Source organism: Mytilus edulis, chromosome 9 (genome assembly GCF_963676685.1).
Source record: "Mytilus edulis chromosome 9, xbMytEdul2.2, whole genome shotgun sequence".
NCBI lineage: Eukaryota > Metazoa > Mollusca > Bivalvia > Mytilida > Mytilidae > Mytilus > Mytilus edulis.
The window spans coordinates 52,861,949-52,888,833 of NC_092352.1; the positions used below are offsets into that span (position 1 = coordinate 52,861,949).

A 26,885-nucleotide genomic window follows, 5' to 3' on the forward strand; every position below is an offset into this window, starting at 1 on the left:
AAGGAAATGGGGAATGTGTCAAAGCGACAACAACCCGACCATAGAGCAGAGTTTGTTTTAATCCCAATTTCTTTCAGTTTGGTGTTTTTATTTTGTTTGATAACTCTGTTGTTTATTCTTAAACTTTATTTTGCCCGTCTTATGTTATCATGGGTAAATATATACACATCCTGGTTTGTGGTTTGGTTGTTTGTAAACATTTTTTTGCAACAGTAATAACTTTTCAATTTGAAAGTTGACTTTTATAATTTAAAACAGTTGATCTTAGAAATTATTTGTGTTGATGTTTCATTGATCTGGCAGCTCAGTTTGTTCAAATAAATCTAGAAAAAGAATACTTCTCAAACTTTTATTTCGGTGTAAAAGGGTATATTTTGTAACATATCTCCCACCACCAAGGAAATCTTACAGGTGTTCTAGCATTTTGATGACTGGGTGTTAGTCTCTTGGCCTCAGGTCCACCAGGCTCTACATCAGGTTGGTGTCGTTTTGTAGCAACAGCTTTCTTAATACCAGGACCTCCTACTGCAAAATATTAAAGGGAAATTTATCTCTCCAGAAGAAATATCTGTTTTACAGTAGCCATCTCTACGTTTTTTATGACATGAGTATCAACATACATAGGTCAAAAGTGCTTCACAACTTGTAAATTTCATATATCATATAAAAACAGGTTTTTTTAAAAGCAGTGTTATAAACTTACTTCAGACTAGATTTTTATGGTTATAAGGAAATGTTTATTTATGCAATGTCAGTACTGAAGACTCATTCTTTCTATTCAAATATTGATATTAAGTGTCATTTTCCCCAATATACTTTTAAAAAATTTCAGCTAATGGCATTACATTTGTAATTGCAGACCAGATAGATCACCTTCAGGATCATACATTGACTAGTGGCAAATCATGTTGATTAAATACAAGCTAATATAATCCTACCAAGTTGTTGTTTAATAAAAAGTTTTATTTCAATTAGGAGTCCATGATAAATAAAAGTTATAATTTGATCATTACTTGATTCCCAATTTTTTAAATCAGATATAAAATCAAATATCTTTAAGTGACACAAGCCTATCTTATCAATGATTAATAACAAATAATCATTCAGTTTTTCATGTCTGGTTTGTTTTGTTTTTTTTTTGTTAAAAGACATCATTTGTGGTTTTAATATTCATGTCTTTGACATTTTTCACATTGAGATTGAATAATAATTGACATATTTCATCTAGTAACCAGTAACAACCAGTAAAGACTACGGTATGTATCCACCAGAAGGACAGAAGATACATAAATTAAAAGCTTACATTGGTTGAGAGTTTTTACACCATGTGATATAGATTCTGACATGTAAAATCATATCATATATAAGTACAAAAAAATAGGTTATATAAAAGGAATGTGAAAAAGGGTTTCATTAATTGACCTACCAGATATTCAAAACTCAGTAAACAAAACAAAAAAATTTGAGTTTTTTCAGCAACTAACAAATATATATTAGCATGTTCAGTGGTTGTCTTTTGTTGATGTGGTTCATAAATGTTTTTTTTGTTTCTTGTTTTTCATATAGATTAGACCGTTGTTTTCTAAGTTTGAAAGGTTTTCCTTTTGTATAGCTTGCTGTTCGGTGTGAGCCAAGACTCCGTATTGAAGACCTTTCTTTGACCTATAATCATGATAATGGTTTACTTGTACAAATTTGACTTGAATGGAGAGTTGTCTCATTGGCACTCATACCACATCTTCTTATATATCTATATTCCTTGACAAAGAATTTGCCTCCTTCACATTTACATTATTTTTTACCACACCATGTGACTTATAACAGTATGACCTCTGAACTTACACTGAGGTTTATCATGTAGGTTGTTATAATACTGAGATACATAGGTGACCACACTGAGTCTGTCAGGAACTTTAATGGCCACCATGTCTGGGGCATCAAGGAATGCTGGTATATTTAACTCTCTTTCAGCAACTTCAAAAGCCTGAAAAAATAAATTATTCATTCTTTCAATCAGTGTTTTACAGCTAATTTCCTAATTTTGTGAAGTACAACTTTGGTAGGCTTGCTTGCTCTGTTTGTATAAATGTTTACTCAAGCTTTGTTATAAAGATTGACATCTTTAAACAATACATATTGCGATATTTTAACCTGTATATATTAAATTTAAATTTGTTTGGACCTTATCTTGATTACAATTGTACAATATCCAAACAAAGCAACCAAGCTAACTGAAAGTCTTGCACTACATGCATTAGGAAATTAGCTCTAAAATGAAATATGCTGCACTTTTTGCTGTTTCATGTTTTATTAATAATATCAAAGTAAAAAAATACCTGAGTTTTGCTTTACTTAAGAAACTTTATGTGTAATCTCCATACAATCATTTCATTCATTAAAATCACTGCAAATTAACATATAGATCTAATCATGTTAAATATGCACTTTTTTTTACAAGTAATCAATCTCATTTCAAGCAAAAGGAAAACTTGAACTAATTAAGAAATAAATGATTCAACAATCATTTTTTTCGTTCACATATTTCATGTCTATGTGTCCTGTGGTTATATGAAATGTATAAGGAAATCGACTTTTTTACCATTGAGCCACATTATGTGAATAAACAGCTGCGCCATGAGCGCATGATACGCCCGACGTCTTGTGTGGAAGTTTTATGCAATAATCATAAATAGTTTGTGAGAAAGTTTAAAGCAATAACCATATATTGTTTTTGAGACAAGGAGGGACATGTGAAATCCCCCACCCTATTTTTTTTTAAATAAAATTTTAAATCAAACCAAAAAGTATACAGATCTTTAGATTAATATAACAAAGACTTGTGTAAAGTTTTAAGCAATAATCATAAATTGTTTTTGAGATACGGCACGACATGTAAAAAATCCTCCCCCTTTTTTACAAAATACTCAATATCTCAAAAATGAAATTTTGAATCATCACCAAAAAGTATACAGATCTTTACATTAATATAACAAAGATATGTGTAAATTTTTAAGCAATAATCATAAATGGTTTTTGAGATATGGTGCGACATGTAAAAACCCCCTCCCCCTTTTTTACAAAATACTCAATAACTCAAAAATGAAATTTTGAATCATCACCAAAAAGTATACAGATATTAAGATAAATATAACTAAGAAGTGTTTAAAGTTTTAAGCCATAATCAAGAATCGTTTTTGAGATAGGGTGCGACAAGTGAAAAAAACCACACCCCTGTTTTAGTTACAAAGTGCTGTAACTCAAAAAGTTTAAATCTTAATTTTCACCAAAAAGTATACAGATCATTTGACCATCATAAGAAACAACTATATTAAGTTTCATGAAATTTGGATAAGTCATTCTCAAGTTATGGTGCGACATGTTTACGCCAGACAGACAGACGGACAGACAGACGAACGGACACCGGTCATTTGTATACTATAATACGTCCTGTCAAAATTTTGACGAACGTATAAAAATGTGATGAAACAGATTCATCAACATTGCTTTATATTTCTTGAATACAATTGCAGTGGTGGATCCAGCAGAAGGGTTCTGGAACCCCCTCTTTTTTTTGGTTTTATGATCAATGCATTTGATTGAGGACAGATGGTACCCCTCCCTAATCCGCGGTTGGGACCCCTTCCCCCCCCCCCTTTTTAGAAAATATGGCTATGATCCACCCCTGAATTGTATCTGAAACCAAGAAATTGAACAAGTTTACTTGATGAACATGATTTCATACATTTCAATATAAATGGCATTCTCAATAAATAATGGAGGAAGCCAAGGTGTTTATTAGGAACAACTAATTTTTGGCAACTGAGCTATTACATGTATTAGTCATACCAGGAAAACGTTAGTACCTGACATTTTTCACATGATTTGATGAAATTGTGAACCAATGGACACCTTGTGGTGACATTTCACTGGTGACATTTTCAAAGACCTGTCAGGTTTAAAATGTTGTCCATGCAACTACCATGGCCATTGCATTATCATGTAAATATATTTTCTATTGTTATTACATTCTTTTATGCATTGTACTGTACATAAGGTAATTTTGTATTTTTTGAACATCAAACTCTTGTTGAAATAAATTAAATATATTTTAAAAGAACATGTAAATATGTTAATGAATTAACTCCAGAGAAGCAAAGTGTTTGTAGATATAAGAAGATATGGTTTTAGTGCCAAATAAGGCCCAATGAGACAACTCTCCATCCAAGTCACAATTTATAAACTGTTATCATATTTGTTTGCAAGGTAGAGATAATTTTACACAATGTATCTATAACACTGTTGATAACCATGTTTCAATAAGAGATTAATAAAAAAAACTTCACTAGTTTGGATTTCCTTTCGTTTATCCTACATGTTATATAATATTATAAAAAAAAAATTAATAAACTATCTGGAATACCAAAATATTTTCACAGATATTTTTTTTGTTCTCTTTCTATGTCTATGTCTCGTTTCTTGTTTTTTATATAGATAATAAACTGTTCGTTTTCCTGTTTAAATGGTTTTAAACTAGTAATTTTTTAGTGTCCTTTTTAGCTTGCTGTTTGGTGTGAGCCAAGGCTCTGTGTTGAAGACCGTACTTTGACCTATAATGGTTTACTTTTATATATTGTGACTTGGATGGAGCTCATTGGCACTCATACAACATTTTCTTATATCTATCTACAGCTAGGTGACTTTGTGGTGATTTGTTTTTCATTACTTTTTACATCATTGATGTAATCTAGGGCTCTAGTAGATTATCCCTTAGGTCACAAGGCTGTGTTTAAAAATTGCCTCAAATTGTTGATCATCCCTTAACTTTAACCTAAGAAATATTTAGATCATTCTAAAAGATAACAGGTGCTTTTAAATTAGACATCAGATCACAATGTCCCCAATCAAACCCCTCTTGGGTTGCAGGTCTGATTGAACCATGCTAGTGATACTGCTCTTATGACAGAAGATCAAAACTTGATGTTTTTATATGATACCTATTTGCAAGTAAAGTAAATTGCTCATGTACCAATAAAACGACCATACTTGTCCGTATTTCCATAACTTACCAATTGATTGTTTTCAAATACATTTTCCTTTGACAATGAGTCATAATCTCTGCAATAAAAATTAAAAAAATATTAAAATTATTATAAGGTAACACTTCAACAGGTTTTACTGAAGAAAACAATAACAAGGTTAAGAAAAAGCAAACAATTTGAATTAGGTTTAAACTATCCATTGTTTAATCTCGTATGTCTATAAGAGACACATCAAAGAACCTTATGAAAGTAAGCCTTCACCTTCCATAAAAGAGAAAAGTTTACAGTGAGGGCATAGTTTATTTCAGTTTACTTAAGGAATTATTCATTTCAACTTTTTTTTAGTATTTATGTCCTTGACCTTAAAGTCTTAGACCAAGTGCATACTGAGTCAACAGGGATTTTCCTTTTATTATATAAATATATTTGATCACAATACATCCATAAAAGGTTGACATCCCATATGTTTTATTTGGTTCAGCATCCTTAATTATCTTTTCAACAAATATTTATATATCTAGTTTAAACCTTGACCTTCATAATATGTCACCATATATAAAAGGTTGCAATACGAAACAAAGTATTTGAAAAAGAATCTGAAAAAGAAATTAAGCGACGACCTTGGTCTTTACGTCAAAAACTTTAAAGAGTAAGAGATTAACCTTGACAATGGTAGCGAAACTTTCTTACTTTGCTGCCTATATCAAACACATTCTCTTTCAATCAAAAAGAGCAAAACAAAAAAATGTAATTTTCAGTTCATAAGAAATTTATCGCTTGGTTGATACATTATTTTTTCAAAAACTTATACAAACAAAATAACTTAAATATTTTTGTTTAAATTTCCTTGTGCATAAACTTGTCATTTTGGAGTACTTATATTAAGAGGAACAAGATTATATGCTGCTGTTTACATATGATACCAAGTAGATATATCTAGTCTTTGTCAACAAATAGGCAAAATGTCAACAAGTCATATGACAAAATGTTAACTACTAAATGTCAAAGTTGTCAAAATTATCTAACAGATTGAAAATTAAAGTTTATATTAAAGATTGATGGATGGTAGACATTTATAACAGACAGCTGAGCTTATTTTATTTTATCATAAAGTGCTTCCTGCAGATAATGTCAATCTGTCCCGTACGAAATTATAAGGCGTATTACGCCTGGAAATAAGGCGTAAACCAGGCGTAAGTGGTAGTTACGTGTCTAGATCCAAGCGTAAGGGAGCAGGAAACGTAAATTTGTAGTCCTTACGGGCGTAGAAAAAAACAGTACACCTGGCGTAAATTGAAATAAGCAAGGCGTAAGTTTTCTTACAGGCGTAAATTGAAATAAGCAAGGCGTAAATTTTCTTACGGGCGTAAATAAAAATACCCATAATGCTTTGTTTAGAGGATCATGGGATTTTTTTTCAAAATTTGGCTCTTTGGTTTAAGTTTGCAAGAGTTGGACACATGGCAGCTTCATATATTCAGGGATAATTTGCTTGTTATGTGCTTTTTGGAAGAATCTGAAATTGGAAATACTGAATCAAATAAATAAATGAAAATTGTGAAATAAAAGGAAAGAAGTAATACAGGGTTTAATAATAATACTGTGAGTATAACTTAGTTATTAAGTATTATGTTCTATCAGAATTTTTGAAATCCCAAAACCTTTATCCTTGGATAATAACATTAAAATCTTTTACTTAAAGGTATATTGCAGTATTATCATTTATATTTTAGATCAAATGACAATAATTTTTAAAAACAACTTAGTTAAAATGCTAATTTTATTTCAAGCAAAAAATATTGTCATAATTCTTATTTAAACTTGAGCTTATTTGAGCCATTGTCTGCATAAAATATATCTATTTCTATATTAGCTTCTTCAATGGTTAATATTTCAAGTTTTTTGTCAAACAATAAGAAATAAAAGCAACAGCATAGAAGTATGTATCAAATACACAAAAGTACACAGTAAGGTTAATACACTGAACTAAAATAAGTGTAGTATTATGTAAAGATATGACGTACTCATTTGCATATTACGCCTATTTTTTTGTGAACCAGGCGTACTCATTTAAATATTACGCCTAATTTTACGCCTGGTTTACGCCTTAGTTACGCCTAGTTTACGCCTGGTTGACGCCTGGTTGACGCCTGGACATGCATTTTGAAGACACTGCAATGCCGCCAGGATAAAGTATGATTTTTACGCCTGGTTTCCGTGTCCTATACGGGCGTCACAGTTCGTACAGGGTACTACTATATTATTCAAGATAGGCCATTCTAAGTTTGGAACAACTTAAAAGGATCAATTTTGCACCGCAGGTTACCTAAAGACACTAAATAAAACAACTAAACATGCATGCTAAATGTGATCTGTAAAGACAAATGATTTGTGTTGAAATGATTTGTGTTGAAATGATTTGTGTTGCAGTACTGCTAAAATCTTCAACACTGTTAACTGGAAAACACTTAATTTTCTTTCTAAATACTCAAATTGAAGTATTTTTGAAACATTTGTTGTTTTTTTTTCAATAATTTCTCTAACTATTATTGAAGGGCCTTTCGTGAAAATATTGAGTGGTTTTTGCAGACATTTTTTATCTGAATCACAAGATTCAACAATCACTTTAAATTTAGAAACCTTATAAATGTGCAATTTTATTTACCTTTTCCTAAAACCAAGGATTTGTATATATAGTTTACAAATCCTTGCTAAAACATTTTATAAATTAAGCAAACAAAAATACTCTTTCGGAAATAACCCATTTATCATTTTTATCTCTAAAATATTTACAGTACTTAATTCAAAGTGCATTTACAGGGAAAATAAAAATTCAACTGCATTTTATGGTTTAAAAAGTTTTTAGTCAAAAAATATCTCTAATATACCACCATTAAGAGAAAATCATTGTTGACATTAAATTTGAATGAAAAAAACAAAGTCTAAACATCTCTAAAAAAAAAGTTTGGACCAAATTACGGTAAAAAATTTAATTTTTTTTTTCTATCAAACAAACAACTTAAGACCAAGGTTACCTGTAGTGTTATCTTAAACAAAGCTACTTTTTAAAATCATGCCTAAGTAATTCCCAAGGAGGCAACAGATGGTATCAGGTTCGGTTGTTAATTAATTTATGGTGAATAATTTATAAAGTAAGAAACCTGACAACAGAGGGATTATATACCATTATCTAATGCAGACTGTTCAATTGAGTTACCAGTATCCTGATTATAGGTAACTGTATCTTACTGGGTGGAGCACCTCAGTAAGGTACACATTGGGTAGAGCACCTCAGTAAGGTACACATTGGGTAGAGCACCTCACTAAGGTACACATTGGTTGGAGCACCTCAGTAAGGTACACATTGGGTGGAGCACCTCAGTAAGGTATACATTGGTTTGAGCACCTCAGTAAGGTACACATTGGGTGGAGCACCTCAGTAAGGTACACATTGGGTGGAGCACCTCAGAAAGGTACACATTGGGTGGAGCACCTCAGTAAGGTACACATTGGGTGGAGCACCTCAGTAAGGCACACATTGGGTGGAGCACCTTAGTAAAGTACACACAGGTCGAATAAAACTAGAATTAGGTGAACTAATGTGATCATGTATGGACTCTTTGAAAACAAGAATGTGTCCATAGTACACGGATGCCCCACTCGCACTATCATTTTACATGTTCACTGGACCGTGAAATTGGGGTCAATACTTTAATTTGGCATTAAAATTAGAAAGATCATATCATAGTTAACATGTGTACTAAGTTTCAAGTTGATTGGACTTCAACTTCATCAAAAACTACCTTGACCAAAAACTTTAACCTGAGCTTCACACTATCTTCTTCTTTGTTCAGTGGACCATGAAATTGGGGTCAATACTTTAATTTGACATTAAAATTAGAAAGATCATATCATAGGGAACATGTGTACTAAGTTTCAAATTGATTGGACTTCAACTTCATCAAAAACTACCTCGACCAAAAACTTTAACCTGAAGCGGGACGACAAACGAACGAACGGAGGAACGGAGGCACAGACCAGAAAACATAATGCCCCTCTACTATCGTAGGTGGGGCATAAAAATTTAAACACAATATGCCAAAAAAGAACAATTTTAATCGAGTCTGACATGCCTTTGAAGTAAATGGTAGATTTTGCTCTTATTTGTCTACTATATAAAAAAGAAGATGTGGTATGATTGCCAATGAGACAACTATCCACAAAAGACCAAAATGACACACACATTAACAACTATAGGTCACCATACGGCCTTCAACAATGAGCAAAGCCCATACCGAATAGTCAGCTATAAAAGGCCCTGATAAGATAATGTAAAACAATTCAAACAAGAAAACTAGTTGACTCAATTACAACTTACTCTACCTGTACATGTGTCCTTATATTTTTGTGATCACTATTTGCAACAAAAAATATGCCTTTATCTGATGTAGACTTAACAATTGAACAGTTGTTTATATATTTCGTGTCCTTGATATAAGAAACCAAGAAACCGAATTGTGATATTTTTTATTTTTTCAAAAGGAGTTATATAAACATAAAGCATTTTTTTTTAATATACATATTTTTTTTATCAAATTTAATTAACAATGAGTAAATTTTGTATTGTACATAACTACGTATTTAAAACCTCTGGCGGACCTCAAATCTTTGTTTATCACTTCAAAGCAGGAAACTAGTTGTTATATCTTTACAAGACAGGTGAAACAATAGACTAACTGTACTTCCTTTGAAGACTTTTAAACTTGTCTAAATATTCACCTAACATTTGTTGCACTTTGTACTGCATACCAAATGCATAGACAGTGAAGTGAGAAAAATTTAACAATTTATATGTATATATGCCTCACTTAAGAACATGTAGTCGTCCGACAATCTTACTTTGTAAAAAAAAAATCTAGTCTTTTTAATTTGTTTGTTTATCTTCAAATGTTCCCATTTTTCTTCTTAAAATTAACTTCTTTGTATCTACTGGTATTCTAGATAGTATCAGAATGCAATATATTTAGTAAACATAAAATATACCTGTGCATGTCACAGAAATTGTAGGGTTAACATAAAATGTCCCAGACTTCACTTCACAAGTTATAATTCTTGTTTTTATGTATTTATCATGTTAGACAAATCTGTTGAGACTTTAGTGTTAACCATAAATAAAAAAATTCAGATGAAAAAGTGTGGAGATAAGAGCTCACACATACCCATTTTCAGCTATAAATTTTTTGTCAAATAATAGTATGAAAATCTTTGGCATTTTTTATATTCAAGAAGTTATTTTAAGTGTAACACAATCTACACAAATTATATTCTGACTTCTTTTTCCCTAAATTAGCATAATGTGGATTAATTTATTTTCGTGGGTACCAATTTTTTGTGGATTACAGTAAACTTGCAATATTTGTGGATACATGTATTTAATTTCATGGTTTTGGCAAAGTTTGCATATATTTTTTTTTAAATTGTATATTTGTTGAATATCTAAATTCGTGGTTCCTCTGTACCCACAAAATCCACGAAAATTGGTACCCAATGAATGTAATGAATTCACAGTATTTCAAAATAAGAGTAGCTCTGAACTTATGCTTACATCAAATCTGGTCTGAATTTATGTATAAGAGCACAGAATGCCAGGCCATTCTTCCAAGAAGTTGTCATATCTTTAACTTCCACATCTCTGTAGCCATCAGTCATCTTCTTACACCATAGTTGTAAACTCTTTACTTTCGTCATTGCCATGGCGATTGTCAACTATTAGAGCAAGATGTCACCAAATAGTTCCTGTTAAAATAACAATAGAAACTTGGCCTAAAGCAAAATAAACAATATTTATAAGTTTTCTAGTCAACATGGCTTTCATATACATATTTTAAGTTCGTAAAATTAATTCATGTATATGCAATAATCATAATAATTGCAAATTCAGGACAACAAAAAAAGATGTTGGAATAAATAAAAGTCAGTATATGATCATTTAACATGTGACTAAACCCTAGTTTAGAAATGATATATATGATAAATATAAAATCTGCCTTTCAAAATCAAATTCCCTGAAGGACATATAACATTACAATATTACATAACTATTCATGCAAAATATTTGAATTCAAAAATTTGAAAAATGAAGTTGCTGTACTTCTCTTGATAAGGTATTATTTAAATACTTTACCTATTACATTAAGTTTCATATAAACACCAAGAAATAATAATCCATCATTATTTAGTCCAAATTCATTTGTGCACAAACTATCTTATTAAAATTTCTATAAAAAAATCTTCTAAAAACTATAATGTCTCATAAATTCAGCTCAACTGCATTCCACGTGAATCGTGTCAGTATCAAATTAGGAAACAAGCCCTTTATCTGACCAAATATTTCCTGTTCCACAATGTTTACAAACATACACGAGACTTTGTTATCAAACAAATGATATCATAGTTATCTAACTTTTATTTATAAAGATAAAGTAAATACTCTTGCGTTGGTGTTCAAAAGTGGTAGAAAATATATTAAGTCACACTGACCAAAACTTAAGGACTTCCTAATTCAATGAAATAAAAATTTGTATGAGTCAGGGTACAGTCAGGTCCTTTCACGAAATTATCACAACCAACTTAAAAATAGCCATATAAGCAACAACTTCTACTGAAGTTCATGTCTAAATTAATTAATTTACTTATTATTAATTTAAATACGATGATTATATATATTGTTGTTTTCTATGAAAATCTAATACTTCATTTCCCTAGGACTTTACTTAAGGATGTTTGCTGCTCAGTTTCCAAATAAATAACTTTCCATAAAACAAGTATATATTGATAGGGGATCAATTGAGGAATAAAAAATCAAAAAAAATATAGGGGTCAATGTGCTTGTTTTGAAAATATTAGCCATTGGAATTTTGGCGGGAAGATGTTTCCTCTTGATTTTTCATAGCTTTATCATTGACCACTTAGAGTTCTCAAAAACTACTAAAAAATAAATAAAATTTTATAAAACTTTTACAAATGGCTTATAATTGAACATGTAAAAGATTTTTAAAGAGAAAAATTGGGGTTCATGGGCAAAATTTTTTTAAGGCATTCAAATGGATAAAACCAGAGGATTTCGAAAATCTGACAAAAAATCCAAAACATGACAAGCAAACATCCGTATAAACACGTTGGATAAAGTTTAAGATTATGCTTCTGATTATTTTGTGTGCGATTAAGATTAATCATGAAGACATATATATACAATTGATATTTAAATTGACTATCAGACTGATTCCCTAAGCTTTTGGTCTGAGCAGTAATTCTTAGGTTTCTTTCTAACCAGCATTACTTTTCTTATACAATGTACCTTTTACTAAATATAAGATATGGTGTTGGCCATAATGAGACAACTGTCCATCGATCTAGACAATTAAATGACATAGAAGTTTCTGGGACGTAACTAGGGTTCGAATTCAGGGGAGGCAGGGGTTAGGGGCCGCCGATTGAGGCCCTTTTAGAGAGAGGGGTTAGGGGCGCAGCCCCCCGCTGATTTTTTTCTCGCAGTAAAATGGCTACAAATGACCCTTTTTCCTTCGATTTACTTACTTTAAGAAACATCAGTATTGCTTGAACCTGGAAGCAATTTTTATGCAAAAACAAAGCAAGATCATAGCAAGCAAGATATTTTTTTTGTCGAGGACCTTGAATTTTAATATTGTTGAAAGCTGAACAGACGGTCATGCATATAACTACAACCAGGGACTTTCTAAACTAGTATATATACTTAGTTTAGAAAGTCTGTCTGCTTCAACAAATGGGAGTGTTTTTAACTACTAAGGCATTGACCATAATGTTCTTGTACGATTGGCCAGGAGACGTTAAAAAAATGACACAACAGCTGATTCAGCCGGTAACGAATTTCCAATATAATAAAGGATTCACAATCCAAAAGGAACTTCCTCTGCTTAATGGAGCCCCTAAATAAATGTGAATAGTTAAGTTTTATTCAAAATTGTCAAAAGCAAAGTTTCATATGTGTTTGTACAAATACTGAATAACAGGCGGACGGCCACACGAAAAATAAAATACTGAAACGGTACACTTTCGGTAAAGAATCCAGAAAATGACAGATATATTATGTATCATGATACCACTGTTAAAACTGTAAACTTGTGTTGTTTATTATATAAATTCAAGTTCTTTGTGTACATATTGTCAATATTTCATTTTATTACTTCAAAAAATTTTTGGTATCGAAAATTCAGGAGAGGCAGTTGCCTCCCCTGCCTCATAGGCAGTTATGGCCCTGAGTTTAAAACCAAAGTCACATTACGGTCTTCAACATTGAGCAAATCCCATACCGCATAGTCAGCTATAAATGACCCAAGCATGACAAATGCAAAATAATTCAAAAAGAAAACTAACAGTCTGTCTATAAATAGTTCAACACTGTGTTGCCATATTACTGATTCATAATAAAAAGTAGCACTCTCTCTATTTTTTCTAGAATAAACATTTAAAGGACCTTATTTTTTTTATTTTTATGCCCCACCTACGATAGTAGAGGGGCATTATGTTTTCTGGTCTGTGCGTCCGTCCGTCTGTCCGTTCGTTCGTCTGTCCGTCCGTCTGTCCGTTCGTTCGTCCGTCCGTCTGTCCCGCTTCTGGTTAAAGTTTTTGGTCAAGGTAGTTTTTGATGAAGTTCAAGTCCAATCCACTTCAAACTTAGTACACATGTCCCCTATGATATGATCTTTCTAATTTTAATGCCAAATTAAAGTTTTTACCCCAATTTCACGGTCCACTGAACATGGAAAATGATAGTGCGAGTGGGGCATTCGTGTACTGAGGACACATTCTTGTTTTTATTTTATTTTTAATTTCTTAGTTTCAATCAAAACCTTTGTTACTCAGGCTGCGAAAATGTATGTTATAAAGTATAGACCAAAATTAGTTTAAAAATCAAATTAATTTGTCTAAAAAGTAAAAGTTTGTCTCAACCACTTCCTTATATTTGAAACTGCTGACTAAAGAATTTGATAAATATTAAACATACATGCCAAATTCAACACCAATCATTCAAAATTTTAATCTGTTAAAGATATCGACATAAAAACTTCAAATAGTACCTATACATCTAACAGTATAAGGACTAGTTCTTTATGATAAAAATTGCAGATCAAAAGGTCAAACCTACATAAAGGTGAAATTGACATCGATCTTTGATAATGAGTGAAATTGATTAGAAAATAATCTATTTGACACCAGGTGTTACAAGAGGCCAGCAAATTGTAAATAAAATACAGTAGCTCAAATTTATGTTCTATTTCAAATAGATTCACCCTTACATTGTTAAACGTTTTTTTAAGTAATTAGAATACTTGTGATCTATTACAGTTTTTTAAGTAATTAGAATACTTGAACTATTACAGTTTTTTAAGTAATTAGAATACTTGAGAACTTTTACAGTTTTTTAAACTTAAGAATTATTAAGGCTAAATTTCATACATATTTCGAATAACTTCCATTCATATGAAACTGTCTGAATTATGAAAAGGAATGATAAATGCATATATGTGGGGTCCTGATTATTGTAACATTAACCTATTATGTCTGTTTAGGTAAATGCTCACCCAGTTTTGTCTATATAACTGACCTATAAACAATTGTCACATAAGTGGGAGGTTTTAGCTTGCTGCCTTCAAACAAGTTCTTTATGTTCGTGTCCAGTGGCGGATCCAGAACTTTTCCTAAGGCGGGTGGGGGCACTGACTGACCTAAGGGGAGGCTGCTACAGTCATGCTTCAATGATTCCCTATATAATCAACCAAATTTTCCACAAAAGTGGGGGGGGGGGGGGCCTGACTCCCCTGGATCCGTCTATGTTGTCCCAAATAAGCAGAAACTGCAGTTTAATGTTTAAGTCATTGGTTTATGTTTGTCATATTTGTTTTTGGGAAAGTGTTTATTATAAATTAGGCCATTAGTTGGAATAGAATTCTTTCATAATTTTCCTGTCGGGACCAACTAAATTATAGAGTTTTTTCATTGTTGAAGGCAGCATGATTGCCTTTAAAAAGAACGTCATTTGAACTTTGGTTGATAGTTGTATATTTAGTCCATCATGACAGTTGTTTTTCACTCATTCAATTGGTTTATAACATATGATTCTTTCATTTTGAAAGGACTTAATTCCCCTTTTGAATTTTCCTTCAAGGTTGATATTTCTGATCATGATACTTTATTTCTGTCATCATTCAACCAACAAATAAAGTTAGTACTGCAGGGACTTGTAAAAATATAAAAGGTATATGCATTTACCCCCCCCCCCCCCCCCCCCTCAGATGCTGATCCTTTGCTATAGTTCTTTGCAAAAGAGATTTCCCCAAGCTAAGTATTAAGTGAAAATAATCACTGCATATCATAGATCATCATAAAAAAAGAAAGGTACATTTGTAGTGCTTATAATGACTTCTAACAGTCTTTTAAGGAGAAATGCTGGGTCGTAACATGCAAGTAATCAGTCCCAACAAAGAAATCTTGGACTAAAGAAAAGGTGCCAAAAAATTAAGTTACCAACTTAAAAATTTAACTTTCATTCCTACCTTTATTAACCATGCACCAAACACTTATAATACATTCCAAATGATTCAAACCCAACTATATAATCCTATAACATCCCTAATATGATCACTGAACAAATACAGTACACAATCCAACATCACAACAAGGCCAATAAATCAATAAAACCTTATATCGCATCTTTGATCTTTCTTAAAACCAACCCCCTCAAAAGGTGATAACAAAATGAAACAATTTATATTTAATGAGGTAATTCCTTACTAAAATCAGTGATTTCCCATAGGTAACAAATGAAGATGTTTATTACATACATCTATATACAGGTGTGAATCAGCTGATTTTTTACCTATTTTACTTACATGTAATAAGCTTTGTATTGCAACACCTACACTTCACACGGATTAAAAAAGGTTCTTTTGAATTAAAATCCATTCATTTCTTTATGAAGTTTTGTTTTATGTTTTTTTTGTGTTGGGGGTATATATTATTTTACATATTTATATCTATATTTTGGTTTAACAATCCCATCCAAATTCCTAAGGTAACTGTAGATCTGTATAGACAAAAATAGCATTGGTCTATATAAGTATATGTATATAATCCTACTATTTTTCAATTTTTTAGCTTATTTTGGCTTATATTTTATGTGGATCTAATAGCTTATATAATTTAATACTTTAAATATGTGTCTAGAAGCCAGACAGGAATTTAAATATCAATAAAGTATACTGCATTTTTTTTATAATCTGCATTCCTTTTGCACAAATTGTTGAGTCTTCACATAACTTCAAAAGCCTAATTAATGTTACATAATAACAATTTAGTTCAATTACACCAATTATAAGTAGTCCCACCACAAAAAAAGACTAATTTCTTAATACACTATAAGCGAGTTCTTTTTTTTTAGGAGACAATTTGATCTAAAGTTTAGGGTATTGTTTGTGCAATCCATCCCTCATTAATGATAAGAGACTGGAGAATTTTTTCCAAACACCATTATTTACCCTTAACTTTGAATAATGCATAAAAATTTTTAAAAAAAAATTCCAATAATTTGTATCTATTAGTTTAATATGTAACATGTTATATACATGCCAACATTGCTATTTGATACCATGTAATGTACATTATCTGCACATTTTCACATGAAACAACCATGTGACCATTTAAATTTGTTGCTACATGAAGTAACCCCTTAATTTATTTGTTTTTGTTACAAAAAGACCAATCAATATCCCACATCATGTTGTAGACTTGGTATCCAATATAAAATGGATTAATATATCTACATCATAATTATTTACCTATGTGAGCACTGATTCACAATTGCATTATTGTGAAAAAATCCTATGAATTAATTTTGTTCATATAAAGGGCATGTAACTTTTGTAAACTATATAGCACATTTCACTCCTCACAGAGATCTAGAACCTACTTATAATTAATGCATTGTGTACCAAATTTTTCATTTACACCCTGCTCAAAAAGAATTTCAGAATACTACAATTTGATTTTCTCCAAACTATTTTTAATTGGCCATTTCTATCTGTTATGTTCATACTGTACATCCTTTTCATGAAAAACTGGATAGAAAATTATTATGAAACAGCTTGGCTCCTATAGGACAACAATCCTCCTTATAAAATAATGCAACTGTTAAAAATACCATTGGTCAGACAATAAAGTTGGACTTCCACGTCAAAAGTAACAGTTTGTTTTAAATTGGATAGTAAGCTCTCAGAAAGGACAAAATCTTCTTTAGAAATTAAATTAACTTTTTTTTTCATTTTGAAAATATAAATCATAAATAAGCTTAAAATTACTTACTGTTTGTTGTGTGTACTCTTTGTCTCATTTAGTTACACAAGTATCAATAACACACTTAACATACATGACATATATGCGATTTAAATATTGAACAGGTATTTGGGAACTTTACTGTCTATTATTAACTCGAAGTTTAAATATTGTTGTGTACTTATGAACTATATTGTTTGTTATTTACTTCAATACGTGTAAACAATCACGATTAGATGATGGTCAGATGATCATGAATAAAAACCGTAATATAAATACAAATCTGACAAATTCATATACTTCTTCACGTAATAAAGACACTTTATATTATTAATCATTTAAATTTTAAAACGGTTATAAAAATATTTACTTTGTTCCTAAGAAAAAAATCTTGTTGGCTTTTTGAATAAGAAGTTTTTTTAAAGTCGTATTATGCAGGATTAAAATAAGCTGATTAGACAAATTTCATGCTAATTTTAATTATTATAGCAAAATTTATTGTTTTAATTACTCAGTGAGCCAAAAAATTTGAACACTTTCTGTTTTTAGTCAAAACACCATTATAGTTTTCATGATAATGGGCAAAAATATCAATAATATTGGTACAATTTACCATTTAAGAGCAATAAATCCTATAAGGAGTCATCCGTCAGTTTTAAAGTAACTTAATAACAGTATGTAGATCGCAACATTCTGAACATTTCTGCTGTTAGCCATCAGATTTTCTCTGTTTCAGTGGCAGATCAAGAAGTTTCATAAGGGAGAGGGAGAGGCACTGACTGCCCTAAGAGGGGGCCGCTCCAGTCACGCTTCAGCGATTCTTTATATAAAAGCAACCAAATTTTACCCACAAATGTCACGGAGCCACATTCCCTGGATCTGCTTATGTGTTACATCAGACACATTTTCTATACTACATGTACTATAAGATATCCAAATGATAATTGTGGTCAAAATCTTCCAGAGAAAGAGTGAATCTTACAGTGCATAAAAAATTTAAAATACATGCACATAATAAAACAATAACCTGATCCATAAGCACATTAAAAGTTCCTTCTCATCAAGCCTTCCTATTTTATTACAACTTTCATTCTTCTTTTCCTTATTAGAGTAATAGTTATGTGTTTAATTGACCTTCAGAGGCTTTTTTTAGCAAATTACAAAAAAATATTTGCAATGACAATGCAGTACTAGCCAATTTTTCGGTTATCTATTATTAAGAAACAATAAAACATGGGTGTAACATTACTTTTATTGATTAGGTAATTTTTGTGTTTAATTATTTAAGACAATCAAATCAGTTGGAAAGTAAGTTCAGAAATTGGGATCTAAAGAAATCTAGTATATATATATACATATTCATATATAAACAAGTCTAAATTGAAAACTACGTTCAAACCTATGATAGCATTGGATAAAAACCGCAATTTTTATACATGTGCATGGAAAACAAATTTCTTTGTAGGGGGGTCTCAATACAGCACGAACAACATTTTCTAAAAGACCAAAACAGTGATCAAGTAATTATTTTAACAAAACACTTTTGACTAACAGGTTGAACACTGATGTATATAGAACTATATGTATAAAATAATGCTCACTATCCTAATATGATACCACATCTGATTATTATTATAAAAGATGCAGGGGTGGATCCAGCCATTTTTAAAGGGGGGTTCTCAATCCAGGATAAGGAGGGGATTTCAGCATAATGTCCCAAATTAATGCATTGGTCGTCCAAAAAGAGGGGGGTTCCAACCACTGGAACCCTGACCCTGGATCTGCATTGTGGATAGGAAGAGGTTACCTTTTAGACCACTCTGCCATCAAGGCCCTTCCCAACAAGTTTCAATGACAAATTGCATGACATACAAACACCAATAAAGTTTTTCAATGACATTCTATTATCATGATTATTATCTATTTTAGTGAAAATGATAGCTGTAAATACCACATATTTTCATAATTCTTTCTTTTAAATTTAAGTGCCAATTAATGATAAGGCCTTGCAATAGCTGTTATCTTTTTCAAATTTAGATTCTAAAACTAAAAAGTGGTAAATATAAAACTTCTTTTATCTTGAAAAGTTTAAGGTAAAAGTAACCATAACAGTTTGCAATCAGACAAACCTCAGAAATGTATGAAGTAAAAATGACATGACAAGTTTGGTGAACCTACATGAGGTATTTTAATGTGACACCGGCAGCAACTGCCAATCATATCTGATACATGTACGATGATCTCACTATGTACCTAAATATCCCTTCATAATTTTTTTAAATGATGTTTTTTTTTTATAATTACCTATCTTATCTTTCTTTCATTTGCTACAATTTCTGTTAATCCAGGTGTGTACAAAGACCACAAAACCTAAAGGTGTTCACCATGCACTTTTTTTTAACATGTAAATATTTGAATGGATGTGTCTGTAACACAATCCTCACAATATTACATGTTGACAGGGAACACAGGTCAATTACATCAATTGTGTAAATAATGTATTTTGTTTACTGTATTTTACATGTTTTAGGACTGGAGGCACACATTTGGTTGATTTATTTATAATCAGATCTAGACTTGTAATTTGATTGACACATGGTCTTTTCGCCCAGATTACAAGTTTCACAAGATTTTTAGTATTTGATTAACAAATCATTAAATTGTTATCAACATATTATTTGATCATTATTTTACCCTTTTTAAATTCTCATACCTGCTTCTCTTGAATGAAATGACAATTTTTTTTCCTTAAAAATATGATAAATTGAATATATAAATCCTAACTAAATCCCTCCTAAATCTGTATAACATGAAGCAACTACAGAAAAGTTTGGATAAAAACTTTGGAGAAATCGTAATTCTAAAGCATATATTATGAATAAAAGGGAATATGGGATATGAACCTCAATGAAAAGACATGAATTTCCTTTAATTAATATACATGATTTAAACTCTAGGAAGTAATACAAAGCAGAGGGATATATTGGCTATTGAAATTACATATTAAGTATTTTCTTATCTACCAGCACATTTATAAAAAAAAACATACTAATGATACATGTATATCTAGTAGCGGAAGTTTTTCTTCAGTATACATTTTTACAAGGACACACTCGTGTCTCAGAATTGTTTGGAGTGCAAGTTTAAGATTTCATCTTCACAAATAGTATCAAGAAGAACCTTTGCCACTAAAAGGGGTTGACATCTCTCAACTATTTGTATGCAAGCCAAGATTTTCCAAATCGCTGTTGTTAATCTGAAACTTTTGGCAGTATATTGCATTGGTAGTGAAGGTGTTATTTCATTTTTTAGTTCCTCAAATGTCGGTGTCTTGAGAGAAAAAAATAAGTGAATATTGTGAACCTGTGATAATCATTTTGCTCAAGTAAGATGGATCGACATCATGGCCAAATTAATTTTATTTTTTCAATATTTTCATTTCATTTCATTTTTTCTTCTTCATTTTTACTATTTAGTGATATGTGTCTGACCAAAATGGTATTTTTTTTCTTCTAACTTTGAAAGATAGCTGGATCATATGGATAAATTGGTCTTCATTTACTAAAAAGTCCCCAAAAGTAAATAAACATGATATTTACCCAGATGAATCATTTTCAGTTCAATTTTTCTTTGAATTCAAATGTCAATCAGTGCAATACATATTATCCACAACAGGATAAAACTGAAGTTTAATACCTCTACATACATTGTGAATTATTGAACACCCATTAAAATTCTATTAGGAAGCAATTGACAATGTCAATGGATAAACAGCCTTAGGAACTTGTGACAATTTTCACATCATAAAAATCTATTGTGTATTGAAATGTTAAGTGATTTTATGTACCCACACATATTTGTGACTTTTCCAATATAAGAGGTAAAGGAAATAAATCTGTAAGTATACTTGAGTAGTTTCAAAATTTTTCACTCGTTTTGAGTCATTTCTTTTTTGTGAAAGATAGTTTCAAAACATTTAAGACTGCAAGTCCTTCAAACAAATGTGTAAAATTTCACAAAAGTATACTTAGATTTTTAAGACCCCCCCAAAAAAAAAAAAAAAATTTAGGCAGAAAAGAAAAAAAAAATTCACCAAAACCCCACATTTCAAACCAGCATCACAATTCTTTATCTGCCCCCATTTTACTCTATTAAATAAAGGCCTTCTGCCTGTAAGGTTGTATAGGGAGAATTTCTTATTTTTATAAACAAAAACTTTGTATCTATACAAAGAAAACAAAGACTTCCTATTTCATTGTTAGACATTTAAAAAAAAACCTGTCACCAGCAAAGCATGACAATCTGTATAATGTTTATAGAAAGTAAAGGTTATAAACCTTTATAATGTACAGTTATTAAGTCCCAATATGTTTTTTTTGGCTAACGGAATTCAAATCCTATTTTACTTCCCCATTCCAATGTTCATTGTCTCAGTCCAAATATTTTACATTTATAATATCATATATGTGCCGACATTTTCAACTTTCTAATCCAATTATAGTTTAATTCATTCCTTATAGATCAAGAGATTAATTAACTACATGTACATGCATAATCTACTTAATATGTACTTACGACTTCACTAGAATGTTAATCCTATTGAAGATCATAAATATTCCATTTTCATCTGTTTCATTTCAATATTTCAGCTCCATATATAATCCTTAACTGCACACATACATGTAATCTATTTTCTAAAATAAACAACAAGGGAGATAATCCCAAATAATTAATTTGTCAAATCCTTCCAGACAATTATACTTGGCTAGTTCAAAGAGCCACACGCACCTAGTGTAAATTACAACCTCTCGAAATGAACGCTACCTTAAATAACTTCAGGTAATTCCCTTGACACGACTTACCTGAAATATACCTTCAGGTAAAAAAACTTTTAATTTGTCATTTGTAGTTTCATTTAAATTTCCCCTATCTACTTTCTTTTTGATTTCTGAACTGTATCTAAATATAAATGTCTAGCAAATTCATCATTTAGGAATTTCAAAAATAGGCACTTGAAAATGTTAAATGTATGTGAAATGTACCTTTCTTCAATGGTATATGATAATAAAGTAATGTAATTAATAGTCTCAATTTAAAATGGTATTTAGAGTTCAAGTTTGTTTGTACTGATAAAAAATGTTAATCAGCCAAATATTCATCTCAAAAATATGCAAGGTTAGCTTATTTCATGTGATTGTAAGTCCAACTTTAGTAATTAGATATATTGTCTTTGGGATCTTGTTTACAGAATTAATGAGGCAAAGAGTCATTTAAATAAATTTGTAAATTGTAATAAACAATGCCTTTCAAGCATCATTTCTTTCAGCTACATTGGCAAGAATAATCATGTAAATATGAATAATAAGGTATAATTATTATTGAACATGCCTTCGAAATTACAATAATTTCTTTGTAACTTCATCTATCAATACTAAAATTGCCTACCAAGCATATAAACGAAACTTGTTTAGAATTCACAGTTAATTCATTGTCACATTTTTGGGGTTTCAGAATTTCTTTTCCTATATATACCATAACATAACTGTTATCATGGTTATAATAAGGTATATACATATAGGACATTATTTTCTGAGACAAGTGCCTGTGGTTAATTATGAATGCTTGTGTGTCTTTGAATTTTTGGTACTTTTTTAATTACTTAAAAGACTTTGAAACATTCTTAATCAAGATATCCAGATTTTGTAACTGCACAAATACGAAAAAATTTCAAACATAAATTGTACGTTTTTACATACATTGTAGACTCACAAAACATGTGATATTGTCAATGTCTTAATTATGCTAATACAGCACCAAAAACTTGCAAACGGCGTTTTGCATTTGCGCCGATTTTTTCTTTCATTTGCGCCAATTTTTTTTTTCATTTGCGCCAATTTTTTTACAGGTAAATTACAGGTAATTACAGGTGAATAGATATAATAAGATGTGTTATGAGTGTCAATGCGATAACTTTTCATCCCAGTCTTTAAAGGCGCACTAGATACATCTTCAGACTTTTTCCTTGGCCGTACCCGTAGTTCTTAAGCCTCGGTCTTTCGGTCAACAGCACATGAGTATGTTCTTTCTGTGTTTTGACAATAGTCTTCCCATCAGAATCCGTTGTGTTTCTGGCTTTACACGATTTGGTGGTACATCGGTAAGGTATGTATGGCCGTCGATGATAAAAAAAAAAAGAATTGACCCCTCGGCCCGTTTAAGTGAACAATATGTCCATCGTGTTACAACGAAGTTCCAGAACAATATGAATCAAAATAAACTTTAAAATGGTTTACTTTTATTAATAGTTACTTAAATGGAGAATTAACTCATTGGCACTCCTACCACATCTTCCTATATCTATTTAACATAAGTGAACAACGTTGATAACCAGATTTACCAATAAACCATCAAATTATAGTTCATTTAAAAGTATTAAAACTTACCTGTAAATCCAATTAGGAGAAATTATAAAATCGGCGCAAATGAAAAAATGAAATCGGCGCAAATGAAAGAATGAAAATTTTCAAAATCGGCGCAAATGTCATACGCCCCTTGCAAAATACTAAAATGACCCTATCAACTCTTAAACAAAATCAATCTTAGTACAAGTACATTTTACTTAACAGGCATACCTCCTAGAGCAATGTTTATATTTCAAATGTTGTTGGGTTGCTGTGTCTTTCAATATAATTGATATATAATCCATGCATCTTTTTACTCACAATTATATTTAACAAGGTTGAAGTGCAGCTTGAAAAGAGACACCTAATTGTTCAATTGTCTCCTAGTTTAACCACATAACGTTGATTAAAGATGTAACCATCCCTTTCGACCACAAACATGACACAATAAATAAATAACCTTAGCTAATACTTACATGTACATGTACTTGTAAAAAGCTCCATAGACCAAAATTAAACAAATTCAGATCAAATATTTAATCCAATTTATCCCAAAAAAAATCATAAACTTTTGTGTTTTCAAATCATCACTTCAAGTCCAGGTTGTTTTGCAATAATCACTACAAGTACAAAATTGGGAAATGATTAATAGCTGGTCAAGTAAAACTGGGGTCAAGTAAATCTCTGGTCTTGATGGATGTATGTTACATCATATTGAATGGTCAAATAATATTTGTTTATCATTACAGAGATTGTCACTCATCTTCAGAAATCATACTTCACGTTGACACCTTTTAAACACCTGGAAGGAGTAATATTTTTTTTTATAAATACACATTAAAAGTTAAGAGGATTAATGGTATTAATGACCTGAGATAATCCTAGATTAGTTTGACTAAGTATACAATTGATACATAACTCTGTAGTTAGTTATGATTTAAGATTATTTTTAATAGGATTATTTGATTTGAAAATACATGTATATGCTTTCCTAATTTTTTTTAATGAAGGTTTATTACCAATAAATGAACAAACTCTGCTTTTAACTACTGTGGATCCATTATTATTCGTTGGATACCAATTTTCGTGGGTTTCGTGGATACAGGTGAACCACAAATTCAAATGTTCAATGAATAACATATTTTCAAAAGGCTCTGTATACAAAGATTTACAAAACCATGAAATCAAATACCCAGGAATATGCAAGTTTTCAGCAATCCACAAATATTGATACCCACGAAATAAATGAATCCACAGTATATATATGCACTCCAGCTTCCCCAATATATAAAACTGACTGCCACTAGATAGCCAACAGTACTGAAAGTGGCGGTATTCAACTTCATTGCATTGAATATTAAATTATGGTCATAATATGAACCTTGAAAAAAGATATAACATTTTCACAATGAAAAATAGTCTCTCACCCTTAAAATTAGTCTTTTTACAGGACTCTCTCTTAAAATAGTCTATTTACAGGACAATACATAAATTTCACTTAAAACAGAACTTTAAATGTTTTGCTTAGGTTTATAAAGTCAAAGGTATTATAGTTTTATCTTTATCACTGATCTCTCCATGGTCAATTAAAACAAAGCTTTGTTATCCTTTTGATCTGGTTTTACATTGCTGTAAGTTGTAACTGACTATTCATACTTCACATGCTTTCTGGTATCTTTATAATTGGACAAGGACACAGTTATGGTCCTTTGGTTTTTGTTGTCTGTGAACAGTGTATAACTTACATTTTTATTCATACACCTTCCCAATTTATTTCTTAATATTTTATGCATGAAATATAGCATGAGGGGATGAAATTACATGTTAAAAAAAAATCTGTGTTTAATCTATATGTTCATGCAGTAGTGATTGAAAAAAAATAAAAATCAAAGAGCTGATAGCTCTGAAGTGGAAGAAGGTGAATAAAAGGTAACTTGAATTACCATAAAAGCAGCCCCACTTACCCAGGCTGCTTTGTTCCATTATCTTTAAAATGTATTTTTTTTTCTTCAAACAAGAAAAGGTCATAAGTACATGGATTTCCCATCCGTACAATCATTTTCTATGTTCAGTTGACTATGAAAATTAGGTAAAATCTTTAATTTGGCAGTAATTAAGAAGATCATATCAAGAGGAACACATGTGTACTAAGTTTCAAGTTGATTGGATTTCAACTTCATCAAAAACTACCTCGACCATAAACTTTATAACCAGAAGCAGGACGGACGGACAGACTAGAAAACATAATGCCCATAAATGGAGCATTAAAATAGCAAGACTTGTTACATACCTGCCAACTTTTGAAAGTTCCCATATGGGTTTTTACTGCACAACAACAATTTTAAAGGTTACAATTTTTAGCGACGTATTTTGCAAGATCTGGATTGTCTGGAAAAAGTGTCATATTTGTATGATGAACTTACATGCCTTTTCCTTAAGTCTGGTTGCATGATTCTAGTTATATATTAAATCGGAAGAAAAAATATACATAAAGCTAGCAGACAAGGGTTTATTTTCCAAATTAAGAATATTAGATGCTTGTTGAAATTTCCAATTTTGAATTATGCAGATGGACCTTTAACAGGTTGGGAACAACACTCCAAATGAGGGTAACCTAACTGGAAGATCATCACAACCCACTGTAAAAAATGAGCACAAAAAAAGTCATTTATATTCATATTATTTGATGAAACTTTTCCCCAAGAACTATGCATCTATTAAGTACTGAATGGTCAAAACATCATGTTTTTTTATTGACATAAATTTTGTCGTAAATGTAACCAAATGATGTAGAAATTGTGTTTTTTCTTCAAATTTCCATCAAATTGTAATGTTTATAGTTCCCTTATTGCCTCTCTATAAAATAATAAGAAGAATCTGTTTCTTGTTTTGTTTTGTTTTGTTTTTGACAAATGATTGTTCACTGCTTGCAAATGAATCATTATATTTATATATCTTATCTGTATATATTTTTGTTCATGTCTCCATCTCCTTATCATTTGTAAATGTATAGATAAATAAGAAAGAAATAAGCTCCACATGTATATTTGCAACATCGTAAATTAATTAAAAAAAT

At 30.8% G+C, this 26,885-nt stretch overlaps 1 protein-coding gene across 26 annotated transcripts in view; it reads right to left on the reverse strand.

The window, feature by feature from the left end:
* The window catches only part of LOC139489757 (MICAL-like protein 2), a 69,723-nt gene that overhangs the window by 39,048 nt on the left and 3,790 nt on the right, over window positions 1–26,885 (reverse strand). For 8 of the 26 annotated variants that reach the window (XR_011656231.1, XR_011656235.1, XM_071276531.1 and 5 more), the window contains exons 2-7: window positions 24,286–24,429; window positions 21,984–22,102; window positions 10,645–10,835; window positions 5,067–5,115; window positions 1,843–1,984; window positions 410–525 (exon numbers count right to left, since the gene is read on the reverse strand). Coding sequence is in view for 21 of the 26 variants with exons in the window: in XM_071276531.1 (XP_071132632.1) it covers window positions 410–525; window positions 1,843–1,984; window positions 5,067–5,115; window positions 10,645–10,793 (456 nt within the window). In the remaining 5 variants the exon portion in view is untranslated. Of the gene's footprint in view, window positions 1–409; window positions 526–1,842; window positions 1,985–5,066; window positions 5,116–10,644; window positions 10,836–11,223; window positions 11,547–15,634; window positions 15,770–17,438; window positions 18,767–21,983; window positions 22,381–24,040; window positions 24,201–24,285; window positions 24,430–26,885 lie in introns of those variants that run through there. The other 18 variants (XR_011656233.1, XM_071276543.1, XM_071276534.1 and 15 more) reach the window with 7 other exon arrangements.